Source organism: Alligator sinensis, unplaced genomic scaffold, assembly GCF_000455745.1.
Source record: "Alligator sinensis unplaced genomic scaffold, ASM45574v1 scaffold534_1, whole genome shotgun sequence".
Taxonomy (NCBI): domain Eukaryota; kingdom Metazoa; phylum Chordata; order Crocodylia; family Alligatoridae; genus Alligator; species Alligator sinensis.
In genome coordinates, this window is record NW_005842050.1 from 2,550,475 (window position 1) to 2,564,074 (window position 13,600).

At 45.1% G+C, this 13,600-nt stretch overlaps 1 protein-coding gene across 1 annotated transcript in view; it reads right to left on the reverse strand.

Annotated features, from left to right (window-relative positions):
* WDR64 (WD repeat domain 64) overlaps nucleotides 1-13,600 on the reverse strand; it is a 155,899-nt gene that overhangs the window by 31,869 nt on the left and 110,430 nt on the right. Inside the window, exons 14-17 of the mRNA XM_006022889.3 lie at nucleotides 9,611-9,780; nucleotides 3,962-4,138; nucleotides 1,963-2,093; nucleotides 497-613 (exon numbers count right to left, since the gene is read on the reverse strand). Of these exons, the coding sequence (XP_006022951.1) occupies nucleotides 497-613; nucleotides 1,963-2,093; nucleotides 3,962-4,138; nucleotides 9,611-9,780 (595 nt within the window). The remainder of the gene's footprint in view (nucleotides 1-496; nucleotides 614-1,962; nucleotides 2,094-3,961; nucleotides 4,139-9,610; nucleotides 9,781-13,600) is intronic.

Sequence of the window (13,600 nt, forward strand, 5' to 3'; positions counted from 1 at the left end):
GCCTAGCCTTGCATGCTGAAATCTGGCACCCGATCCAGCACACAGGGCCCAGGGCACCCCACAAGTCCAAACATCTGGCACCAGGGAAGCAGTGCCACTGTTCCTTTGCTGTCACATTTTTAGACCTGTAGAGAGTGCCAAGGCCAGATGACCAAGGGGCTGCACTTGGCCTGGGGGTTGGTGGCTGAGCATCCCTGGTTTAACCAGCGGGATAAATTAAGCCAGGCAGAGCACTTCACTAGGTAGTTCATTTAGAGCTAGTCTTGGGTGTCTTTGTAATACACTGGATTGTGCTAAGCAGACATATTCTTAAGACCCCTACTTGAATGAAAGAAAGCTTAGGCTGGCTCTTGTCTCCACACTTCACAGGAAATTACTTTTTTGAGGAGCTGATTCTGTTTTTCCTTCAAGGAATGGGCAATGAGAACAATGAGGAAATGTGTTTCTCCAGTTTAGGAGCAGGAATTAAGTCCCCCCTCACACCTCCAACCACCACCATAAGTCCTCCTTCAAGGCAGAGTCCAGTATATCTTCAACAATCAGACTGAGGGCAAGGAGACACTGCATGGAAGAGAAATCCATGTCCAAGGACTGATCTAAATAGCTCTCCAAGCTAGGGTAGAAACAACAAAGTAGAACTGGGCAAATTTTTCTTTAATAATTGATTCACTGAAAAGAGTCACCCCAAAACTATCCAGCAAAGCAGCATTCACTGAACACTTTCTGATGAAAAAAAAATATTTCAGTCCAGATTCAAAATCCAAATGGCTTTTCTATACAACTGCTCAGAGGCCAGAGCACTGAGTCAGGAGGGCAGATTCACTTCCTGGGAGAGTGTCTGAATTGTGATGCTACAGGACAGTTTGGGCATTCTGGAATGGAGAAGGGGTCTAAATCTCTCTTTCGCTAATGCTGTTCCACTTGTAAAATTAATTAGAAATTCACTGGGGCAGGGACAGAAACCAGGTGTCCCATCTCTCAGGTGAATTTTTGACTAGACTATAAAATCATTTTATCTCTTGCCATCCTGTTCAGTGAATAGGTAAGTAATCTGTATAGAATGCAATAAGTCCAACAGATCTGATATGGTCTGGTAGCCAGTTATGACTATGTAGAGATCTCAGATCAGTATCCTGTCATCTGTGTGGGCAAGAGACGGGAGGATACTGCTCAAGGGCGGACAAGTTCTTAGTTTATTTTTTAAAACATTCATTCGATTTCTGAAGGCTACTGTGGTGATAACTGTGATATTTTCAATAGCCAATTTCTGAAGTAGTTAAGTAGGAAAGAAGGTACCAGTATTTCGAAGAGAACTACATTTTTCAAATTTGGGTACAAAACAGAAACAAAAAAAATCCCAGTGAATGTCAAGATATCAAAACAATCATCACAAAGAAAAAAGAGATGAGTAAGGGGAAACAAATATGAAATTAAAACAGGTACTAGCAGTACTGTAAAACTTCACAAAGGCCAGAAATCAGATCAGCACCCACACAGCTGAAACAGACACATTTTCTACTAACAAACCTATATTGGCAAAAGTGTTAGGTTCGGTGGTGTAACAACCATCTCCTCTTTTTTTCAGATCGGTAGTAAATCAAAACCATTACTGACACCTGGAAGAGTGCAGGAGAGATGTCTGGAATTTCAACAATTTCCCATGTCCCCACTTACCCCCCAGACAAGAAAGTCTTGTCTTCCTTTCCCTTATTATTTCAGAATTAGGCTTTTTATTGCTCCACCTTTCTTACTAGGTAGGGGCATCCAGGTGGCTTATCCTCCTGATGCCAGATCATGAAAAATTGGCTGGCTGACCTACTATCTCACTTTTTAAAAGAGGTCACCCATCCCTGGTTTTATGTTAGAATTTTTCATATAGATGTGGAGCAGGTGTGGGATAAAGTAAATCATTTTGTGTGAGTGCATTTGACATCAAATGGCTTCATGCATAGCTGTACTTACAAGTATCTGACAGTGGCTGATTCAAAATCCCACAAAGTAATTCCACCATTTGCTCTGCCAGTAGCTAACAAGCTGTATTCCTCTACTTTTAACACATCAAAGCACTTTGTTTCTGAGCCAGGTGGCAGATCCTAAAAGCAGCATAAAGAGGAATGTTAATAACAAGGACACAATGTTTTGCAATGGCAAAATTTAAACATTGTAACTACTTAAAATGAATTCAATGTCTTTTATTAGACTAAAATTGCACATTTTAAAATTTGCTGTCCCTATGGGGCAGGGCTGTCCAGCTGGAAGCCTGTGGGCCACATGTGTTTTGTGAGGAGTTAATGTGCGGACTCCCTGCTCATCTTTCCTCCTATTGCTCAGGTTACAATAACAGCCAGAATCTCCAGGCTCCCCCCAAATCCTCTGGCTGCTGCTTTCTGTTGTCATCACAGGGAGAGAGGGGCTATAGCTGTGCTGGGAGGTGAGGGTGAGTCCAGGGTCATGTTGCAGAAGGGAGGTGGGGAACTGGGGCCTTGCATGCAGGGCAGGCATTGCACCGAGGGGTTGCAGCAATATGGGGTGATGCACACATATGTATGCATTGCAATGAGGTGATTGCACTCACGCAGGTTGCTGCAGAGAAGAACTGTGTTTATGCAGGTGTACAATGCAGCATGGGAGGGGGAAGCATCTGTGCAGTGTGCCTGTTGTGGCCCATACAGTACGTAGCCCCCAGGGGCTTAGAAGTTTAATGACCTTGCTACAGTACATGGCATTACAATGTTTAACACAAGAGCAAAGATCATAATTTAAATGAGTGTTGATTATAAGAAGATATTGGAGATACCAAAGTAGTTTTTGGTTAAACATTGTGGCTAAGTACAGACAGTCAAAAATCCTGAGGCTGAATTAATTCTGGGGGACTGAGAGTTAACTTGAATCTCGAGGGGATCTAGGACAAAAGTTCAATAAACCATTTTAAACTAAATCAGTTAATTCTGGTACTACATTCATCCAGGTTCATCTTAAACTGGTTTCAGTCATTTTGAAAGCAGTTTATGTTCATTGACCTTCTGTTGCGTTACAGATTTAAACTGGTTTCTGTTCACTTATACCAGTTTATGTGTAATTTTTGTCCCTACCCGGTGAGTGATGTGGGAAGGAACATCAGATATTTTAGGATGTAGGCACATTTTTTGTTAACTGAGAGGTAAGCTAGTGCACCTAAATCTCACGTACCATAGGTAAGAGAATATGCATATGGGTAGTCATCATGAGGCAGCTGATTTATGTTATTTCTCTGCCCCCTTTTCTTGTGAGGAAATGAGTTATTTTGCACATGGCTTCAGAGACAATTTTGCAGTAAATCATGGCAAATGTTGACTTTTTAGATAACCATTTTAAGTACGAGGTTCATTTTACAGATAGAAGTATCAGTTCAAGAATACATGAAGTCCTTGAAAGAACCCAGTTTGCAAGGGAGTGCTTTTAACTTCATACTTTAAGCGTAAAGCTGTCCTTACATCATTACACTTGGTGCCAAATGCTCATCTCACCACATGTATGTTTAAACAAAATTCTCAGTAATTACTGGCTCATTTTTGTGCCAGGTTAAAGATTTGGAGTGCTTTTTTTTATTAATAAGCTTTCAGTACATTAATGCAACACAAGCCTCCAAGTAAAATAGACAATGGGAGCAACCAAACAGTGCATAGTATTATCTAGAAGTTGCAAAAAGAAGATCAGAATTATTGAGCATCTAGTAGACAGCATCTGGTCTGTAACAGTGGCCAGCACTGAATGTTTCAGAGGGATGTGGACGAGACTCTAGTGTAGGTAGTGGTAGAGTAATCTGCAACTCATGAAGTTCATATTCAAATCCCTAATTTTTTAATTATAAAACCTTCCTGAAGCAGGAGGCTTTATAATGCTGCCAATACGTTTTGGTTAGCATTATTCCTTATAATGGGAAATGGAAAATTGAAACATGGGAAACTTCAAATGTGCTCACCTGTGTTTCTTCATTCTCATAACTGGAGTCAAGCAACAGCTGAACATCTGGAAAAAATCCATTTGGTTGCCTTGTATTGGGTTTCAGCTGTACACATATGATGGCATTCTTTTGCAAAAATGATATAGCCTCAGGAAGCTCCCAGGTGACAGTCAGATAAGCTTCCCCTTTATTAGTCTATTAAAACAATCCATTTAACCAAAGAGAAAAATAAGTATTTTTCCAATGAAATATATAATGACCAGTGAGTATGAGTTAAAAGATATCCCTCTTTGCCACATCATAACGATAGGAGTCTGTAACAGACCACTAGGTAGCAAATGTTGCAGACTTCAGAGTAGCATCAAGGTACCTGAGCTCGTTTGAGTACTGAAAGCAGTTTGCTATGGGCCCTGGAGTTTCTTGGTTGTCTGGAGTATGTATACACACCTTTAAAGAGAACTGGTTCTTTGTTTCATGTTGTAACTCCTCATGCATTTAGCTCTAAAGGCACTCATTTCAGTAGCTGGTGAGCGAGCAAAAATGACGGCTGTTAAAATTTTAGAAGAACCAGTTCTTTGGCTTAAACTAAAAAAAAAATAGATTAAGATTGAAACTGCACTTGAACTTAACCTATTTCATCTATTTCCTAATAAGGGATAAAATATTTTCTGTATCTAAGCCATGCATTCTGCTATCTAGTTGTCCCCAGGTTTTGCTTTTAGGATATTATTAGTGTTGTTTAAATGTTATTGAAATGCAACTACTTGGGTTGCATAACCTTACTACAGATTTCTTATAATTTAGAATGAAGCAATGCTGAAGAGAATTTTTGAATATATTGAACCAAAGAAATATACTAAGATATGTATATTTACTAAGTAGTATTATCTAACACTTTTCAGATTTAAATTTTGCTCATCATCAGCAATCCCTTGCAGTTGAGGATGATTGTTTTCTATGATTGCCTTCTGTGTCCAAAGATGATGACTGACAAAACCAATCCAGGATTGACAGGTTCACTGAAACTTGGACACATGTTTCTGAGGGGGTGGGTGGCTCCGGATTCTTGATGAAGTCTATGACACACCATTTCTGCTGCTCGCACTTTTCCATTTCTTGTTGTCATCGTGAAGTTTCAAAGTACTGAGATCCTTGCAGCAGACTTTCTCCCCATTTGGGATGGTCCTATGAATTGATGTCAATGTTGCATTTTTTTCAAGTTGGCCTTGAGGATGTCCTTAAAACACATTCTCTGCTCTCCTCTTGAGCATACACCTTGACTGAGCTGGGAGAATAAAACTTGCTTTGGAAGTCTGGAGTCGCACATCCAGATGATATGGCTGGCCCATTGAAATTGAGGTCCGATGATCATTTTCTCAATGTTCATGGTGTTTGTTTGTGAGAGGATGCTAATGTTGGTGCATTCGTCTTCCCATAGGATTTGAAGGATCTTCTGCAGGCACAATTGATGGTACTTCACCAGTGACTTGAGGTATCTCCTATATGTTGTCCATGTCTCAGTTCCATACAGTAAGGTAGGGATCATGACTGCTTGATAAACCATGAGCTTGGTTTCATATCTGATGTCATGATCTTCAAACACCCATTTCTTCTGGTGTTCAAAGACTGCGCTTTCACATTTGAGACAATGTTGGCTTTCTTCATCGATGCCAGCCTTCTGCAAGAGATGGCTTCCGAGGTACGGGAAATTCATAGATTTCATAGACATCAGGGCTGGAAGGGACCTCGGAAGATCATCGAGTCCAGCCCCCCGCCCAAAGGGCAGGAAGTCAGCTGGGGTCATAGGATCCCAGCAAGATAAGCATCCAGTTTGCTCTTGAAGGTGTTCAATGAAGGCACTTGAACCACCTCCGGTGGCAGGCTGTTCCAGACCTCGGGGGCTTGGACAGTAAAGAAATTCTTCCTTATGTCCAGCCTGAAACGATCTTGAAGTAGTTTGTGACCATTCGACCTCGTCATCCCTTGGGGCGCTCTGGTGAACAAACGTTCCCCCAGATGCTGGTGGTCACCCCTGATAAACTTGTAGGTGGCCATCAGATCACCCCTGAGCCTGCGCTTTTTCAGGCTAAAGAGCCCCAGGGCTCTCAGCCTGTCATCGTAGGGTCTGCTTCCCTGACCTCTGATCATGCGCGTGGCTCTTCTCTGGACTCTCTCAAGCTTCTCCACATCCTTTTTGAATTGTGGAGCCCAAAACTGGATGCAGTACTCCAGCTGCGGCCTCACTAAGGCCGAGTACAAGGGGAGAATGACGTCCCGGGATTTGCTTGAGAAGCATCTATGGATGCAAGCCAGCGTTTTGGTCGCTTTACTAGCTGCCGCATCGCATTGCAGGCTCATGTTCATCTTGTGGTCAATGATGACCCCCAAGTCTCTTTCTTCCATAGTGCTAGCCAACATAGCACTGCCGAGCCTATAAGGATGCTGCGGGTTTTTTTTCCCAAGGTGGAGAACCTTGCATTTATCGGCGTTGAACACCATCAGATTCACCATCTGATACTCAATGTTCTCTAGAGTCCCGCCATAAATCTGAATTACCAGAACTTGGGACTGCTCATTAAGAACTTGTGGGTAGAGGACTTCAATTTTCTTAATGTCAAGCATCAGTCCCATTTTTTGTACAGGACCTTACCATCCATATAGTAGTTTAGCTTCACTCCATCTTGAAGCTTGTTGGTGGTTAGATGTAGCATTGCAGTAAGGAATATCGAGAAGAGTGTTGGAGTGATGACATTGCCTTGCTTAACTCCAATCTTAACCTCAAAGGGATCATATTTGTATTTGGAAAGAATGGCTGCTGTGACAACATTCCACTAAGGTCTCAAATTTAACATGGTGGGGGAGGGGAGGAATAAGCAAAATGTTTGATATTTTCAAGTTTATAACAAACACAATACCTTTATGGTACACAATCCAGATAAAATCAGAAGCAGCAAGCTCATGGCTAAGAATATGTTTTACATATAAACCTTATCACTAGAGTTATGGTAATATGACTTGATACTGCAGGGCACAACCTGCTGCCCACATGCCTCTGCAAAAAGCACAGGTTCCACAGGCAGAAGCATGCAAACAGTAGATTGCGGCTCTACCCTGGCTTCAGTCCCATGCTGTCACCACTGCAAGATCCTGGCCACAGCCCTGGAAGAGGTCCTCATGCCCTCCTAGAACTGCTCCTATATCCATGGAGACGCTGGGAGCATGGGGCCATGAGGCCCTTCGTTATCATGGTCCCACTGCTCCTGGGATCTCCATGGACACTAGCCACAGTGGCATGGGCAGGGGCTGTTGGGAAATGGAGTCTAGCCACTGGCTGGATCCTCCACTTTGCCCACCCCTGTGACAGCAGTATTCAGTCATGACAGACTGAGATGTGTTTCAAATTATGAACTCCAATCTGCATTATATGTTCAATTTATTTAACCCTGCCCTGTTGACTTGCTATTGTGTGTGAAGCCCGGGATCATGATCTTATAGTCTACATACACCCATAGTTGACTGGTAGGGGGTTCACAGGGATGCACGTGCTTCCCCGATGGGGCCAGTGCCCCCTCGATGGCCAACACTGATACTGTCAGTAGGGCTGGTGCCCCCCTGATAGCTTCTGTGGGTGCCCCCCCCCTCCCCCCCAGATTCAGGAGGCACCAGTCACTCATGCATGCACCAGTAAGGTGAAAGCCATGCTTGGTGCAGATCATCATGGACTGCCCTGCATGCAGGTTTAATCTTGCTGGTGGGGAAAGCTGAATGGCTTCCTCTGCACACTGGACAACTCCATATAGGGCTGCCTAACACACAGAGCAAGCCTGTTGGCTCTCTGCCACATGTTCAATATGAAGTGACATATAAACCAGCCACAAAAATGTTCCCTGTCACTTTAATCTAGTTACATGTGGAACATTGGTTTAAGTTAACCAAGAGGAGGAAGGCCATTAGCTTCCCCCATGATACCTGCAAAAATGTGCATTGGGCAGCTCATGCAGGGGTCTATTCTTGCCAGCCACTTTAAATTGTTTCTAAGTATGGCATGCTACCATTAATTATGTGATAAATGTAATCTCTTTCAGAGACCCCTGTCAACCTCAGTTTGCTCTGAGCTACATCAAAGATCCTTCTTTGCTACGTGATGCCTGCAGACCATTGGGGACCAACGGTGTAAATATCTAGGCCAAAAAAGGCACTGTAAACAGAAATCCAAAAGTGGAAAGATAAAAGCAGTCTCAACCTATATGTGGGTATCTGAGTGTAGCAGTGAGCTTGTTGCTCTTGCTACTTTCAGAGAAGACAGGTTGCAGGAGAAGTAGGCTGCAGGTTAGACAGAAGCTAATTAAAGGAGCCACATAACCCAAAAGGGGCTGGGCTTGCAGGATATAAGCCCAGGGCCTGAGCTGGGCTGGCAATGTGACCTGGAAGCCATGAAGAGAGGAGCTCTTGAGCAGTAGGGCTGCAGCAAGCCTCTTGACTAACATCTGAGCTGAGGTAGGCAAGACTGGTAGTTTAGTGATAGTTTAGGAACTTGCCTGGGAGTGGGGCCAGGACCCAAGGGATAGGGGCCAAGACCGAGGAGCAGGGCTATAGCCAAAGAGTGATGAGAGCAGGCATGGTCAGGGACCTGTAGCCCACGAGGGGCGAGAACCATGGTCAGGGACCCATGACCTGTGAGGAGAGCGAACAAGCAGGGCCAGGGGCCTGTAGCCCAGGAGGGGTGAATAATCCAGGCCTAACCCAAGAGGGGTTGAGATTGTTCAACGTACAGAGGCCCAAGCCCAGGAGGGCCCAAGAAAGTTAAAGGAACCAGGCTGGAGGCCCCAACAGTGGTGGAGACTGGTCGAGGTTTAGAGGCCTGCATTAACAGGAGTTGACACTGGGGCTGAAGGCCCACGAATGAGAGATTGACCGGATTGGACAATGGGGTTTAATGCCCAATGACTGGTCAGATCGGAAAGGCTTGGACTTAATTAGCTTTTAAGGCAATGAGCAGTGACACCAGTGTTTATGAGTATGACATCTTGCTTGGGGAGCCCTGGAATAGTCTCCCTCTTCCAAAAAGCATAATTACATCAAGGTGTGACAGGCAAGTGGAAGGGAAGATTGCTGAAAGAAAGGGAAGATGATGAGGAGGCTGAAGGGGCTCCAGGGGCATCATGGTCACCTCCGGGGCAGGACCCTGTTACGGTGAGCCTTGGATTTTAGCATCTGAAGGAAAGGGGAGGATAACAGTTCTCTATTCCTGAAATGGAAACCTGAAACACTTGCACATGTGGATAACTTCACTTACTTGAGAATTCCTGTTTTCTTCAGTGCATGCAGTAATTGGCTAATAAAAGTGGTTGCAGGATCTGGCCCTTATCCAATGAACAAAAACTAATCTAATTACTGTGGCAGAGGGTTTGGATATTTATTCAGCAAAGCTTAATTGCTATGAGAAAAATATTAATGTTCCGGTTTGTTGGGAGCACAGAAAGAAGTGATCAGAATGCTGAAAATCTGGCAGTGGAACACTAAACACGTTAACATTTTTAATAGAAAGGAGATAATTAATTAGGTGAAATGCAGAAAAATAACATTCTTTGGACAGTTGATTCATGAAAAAAGATGTTTGGCCCTTAGAGCTAGGAGCTACAAAATGAAACAAATACCCAAACAAACCTGAACAATTTTGATCTTTCCACTCTGCTCCAAGGCCAGGATCATGTGCTGACTTTCATTAGCCTTCAGATAAACTAGCTGCAGCCACTGCTCATCTTCTCTGCTCTCTCGTGCTAGAGGCAAAGCTTTAATCTCCTGCCCACTTCCAAAATCCCAAATTTTCATTGTTCCTGAAGTGGGTAGTAGAGAAAAACACAAAAAGACAACACAAATATGTATTTCTGACTCTCAAACCTGAGAAGTCCCGAACAGAAAAAAAGAAGAAAAATCATGATTCCACATATCTTATTTCCTGGGGTCTAGAGCTTGGGATTTTTTAAAATAATGCTTCACAAAAGCCTGTAATCAGGATGCAGTGTGTTTGTAAATTAACCTACTTACAGAAAGGTTCTGCAGAAAGCGGGGAGGGGAGGTGGGGGAAGGCAGAGCGAAGAGAGCCTTGTATGTCTCGTGCAACTGAAGGGAAAATTTGGGATGACAGATTTACTTTCTTTCTGCAAACTGCTAAAGTCTTCCCTCCTAGAGATTGCTTATCCTAGCAGTTCAGAACCGAAGCTTTTTAGGACAGGCACCTTATTTCCATTTGTATAATAGATGCCTAGTCCTGGTGAAGACCTTTAGAAAGCACAGTCTTCCTACAAGTTTAATTTGTATTTCATATAATTCAAGTTGAGCATTGCTCTCTTCTGTCATTAAGCTCAACATATTTAATGAACAGAGTATTAGCACATCCAAGCCTGACTGAAATTCTCTTTAAGCTAATAGTAGAGCTGAGTGAATTTAATTTTGGCAAATCATTTTCTCTTTCACCAAAAATACAGTTTTAAAGCAGCCAGAATTAGACATGAATTCAACCCTATGTTTTGAGAACTTCCCTGAGATGCAGGGACATGCACAAAACATATCTCCCTGCTGTCTCATTCAAAGCAAGGACTTGAACATGAGTCTCTCACCTTTTAACAGACTGCCTTGGTCAAGGGTTATTTATAGTGAGTCTCTCAATTTCTCCTGTGGGAGCTGCTACATATATAAATACTTAGATATTTATTGGGGCCAGAAACAGATTAGGGCAGATTCTACTCCATCTATTTGGCACATAAGTGGACTTACAGGCCTAAGTGTAATTCTGTTCCACCTTGCTTGAGTTCCTGAAAAACTGTTAATGCAAAAGGTAGGTGGGTCCTCCTCCACCTTGCTGCTTTGTTTTGTGATTCACTTTTTAGGGTAAGATGACAGTGACAGAAATAGATGGATTTCCAGGGAATGGAACAGGGTGGAATAGAATCACATGTCGGTGTCTAAATCCACTTTGATGCCCATAAGAGGAATAGGATTTTGCCCAATGACTTCATATTTTGGGACAGACCCTATTCTACCTATTAGGTGCCTAAGTCCACTTAGATGCCTAGGTGTGATCCTATTCCATGCTGCTTGAGTCACTATAAAGCATCTAATGCAAAAGGTGAATGGCCTCACTTCCTGATTGCTGTTTTTTATGATTTAGCCTTAAGACTAAGATAATGGCATGTTATCAGAGTAGGTGCGTTACCTTTTCACAGGATCTTGAGCAGGGTAGAGTAGGATCATTCTTAGGTGTCTAACAGGAGGAACAGAATCTGATCCTTGGTGCCTAAGGCATTCGGCTGCAGGTGGGCTACTCAGGTTCCCCCCTTTCTCTGGCTTAAGCAGAGAAAGAGCTAAGTTTGGGTCTCCACATCCCAGATGAGTGCTCTAACCACTAGCTGTAGGGCATAAGAGTACTGCTACCTTTCCTTCCTTAGTTATGGGAATAGTGCCTAAGGCCCCTTATGAATCTAGACCTTTATTGCTAAATACAGGCAGTCCTTGACTTTTTGAGTTACGACAAAGGGCATTTACAACATTTGTAAATTGATATCCTGTTTCAAGGTTCCCACACCGGTTTCGCCTATACGACAGTCGACACAGCTGAGTCTAGCTGGTAAGTCTGTTGTGGTGGGGGGGAGGGAAGGGGTATGAGGGGGGGCAGATCAATGCCCCCCGCAGTGAGGGAGGGAGGGATTGTGGCTGGGACCGAGGCTGGGGCAAGCACTGCCCAGGGAGGGGGTGGGGCAGCTCGCGCCACTGTGCACCACTGGTCTGGGAGCTGCTCATGTGGCGGCTTGTCCAGCGGCTCTTGCCACTGCTCCTGCCATTGGTCTGGGAAGGCATGGAGTAGGGATGTGTGCCCCAGGATCTGTGCAGGGCAGATGGGGCCAGGGCTGCGTCAGGCTGTGCTCCTGGGTGGAAAGCAGAAGGTGGAAGGCACTGGGAGTGGGGGCTGTGCCCCACCACTGCTCGCCCAGCCAGTGCGGGGCTGATGCAAAACTGAGCCGCTGCATTGTGCAGTGGAGCTGGCCCGGCCTCATTCCAAACCGGTGGCGGGAGCAGTGGTGAGAACTGCCGGACAAGCCATCACACAAGCAGCTCCCAGACTGGCAGTGCACAGTGGTGCAAGCTGCCCCATCCCCTTCCTGGCCAGTGCTTGCCCCAGCCCTGGTCCCTGCCCCAGCCACAATCCCTCCCTCACTGCTGGGGGTGTTGATCTGCCCTTCCAAGCCCTTTTCCACCCCCTCCCCCCACCACAACAGACTTACCTATTGCACGCAGCTGTGTTGAGCATGGTAAAGGAGCCAGTCCCCCATTTGTAACATTGTTCCTATGGGAAAACTGGTTCCGAGTTACGACATTTCGACTTAAGATGCAGTTTTCAGGAGCCAATTGTGCTGTAAGTCTGAAGACTGCCTGTCTCCATTACTGTTTTCAAAAGTAGTTAACAATGACCCCCAAAAAACCATTTTTGCTTTGTACCAGACACATTTTATTAAATTCTGGACAATATTTTTTGTCAAAAAAAAGGATTTTTTAATCAAGTTGACCCCAAATGGATATTTCGGCCATGTCTACACGAACAGGGGCATGCGTTTACAGTAGCACAAACAGTAGTGGCACAAATGTGCGCTGTTACTTTGTGCTTCAGTGAATGCCCCTGCTCGTGTGGCTTGCAGTGGGAAACATTGTCCTGCTGCTCATGTGCTGCGGGGGGAAGGGAGGAGGCTGGCTGGGCCATGGGGTATTCAGCGCAGGCCTAGCTGGCAGGCAGCCCCCACGCTGAGGCACCCTGTGCCCCAGCCAGCCAGGGAGCAGCACATGGAGATGGGGGAGCAGGCAGCCCAGGACTGCACACTGCAGAGCCCCCATGCTGAGGCACCCTGTGCCCCAGCCAGCTGCTTCCTGGCTGGCTGGGGCACAATGTGCCTCAAGATAGGGGAGCAGGCAACTCCCTGGGCTGGCTGCTCCCCTTTCTCCACACTGAGGCACAAGGAGCCCCCATATTGAAGCACCCTGTGCCCCAGACAGCTACTCCCTGGCTGGCTGGGGTACAGGGTGCCTCGAGATGGGGGAGCAGGCAGCTCCCTGGCTGGCTTTGCAGCAGAGCCCCTGCACTGAGGTATGTGGAGACAGGATAGCAGTCAGTCCAGGGCTATCTGCTTCTGCATCTTGAGGCATGCTGCATCCCAGCCAGCTGGGGAGTGGCTGGCTGGGACCCTGGGGGCCTCAGCATGGAGGCTCTGCAGTATGCTACCTGCTAATTAGCAGTGTGGCAGGAGCATGGGCTGCCTGCTCCCCTGTCTCTGCATTTATCTTGGCACATAGGACTTTGGTGTGTTTTGTGCCACTTCTTTTTTCATTAGTGGGAAATCCCGGTAGTAAATTTTGCCCCCGAGCTGCTAATTAGCAGTGTGGCACATGGTTTAATGTGCAACATGTGGTGTGTGGTGCTGCAAAGAGGTTTGTGGTGCCATGAGCCACACGTGCCTAAATGTCTGGATCTGGTCTTTGTTGTTATTTTAGGTCAGCCCCTAAAATAAAAAAAAAATGTTCAAGTCAAAGTTCTAGTTTGATTGCCAAGTGATATTACCTCTGTGCTGAATTATGGGTATGCAAAAGCACTTTTCTTGCAATAGGAGA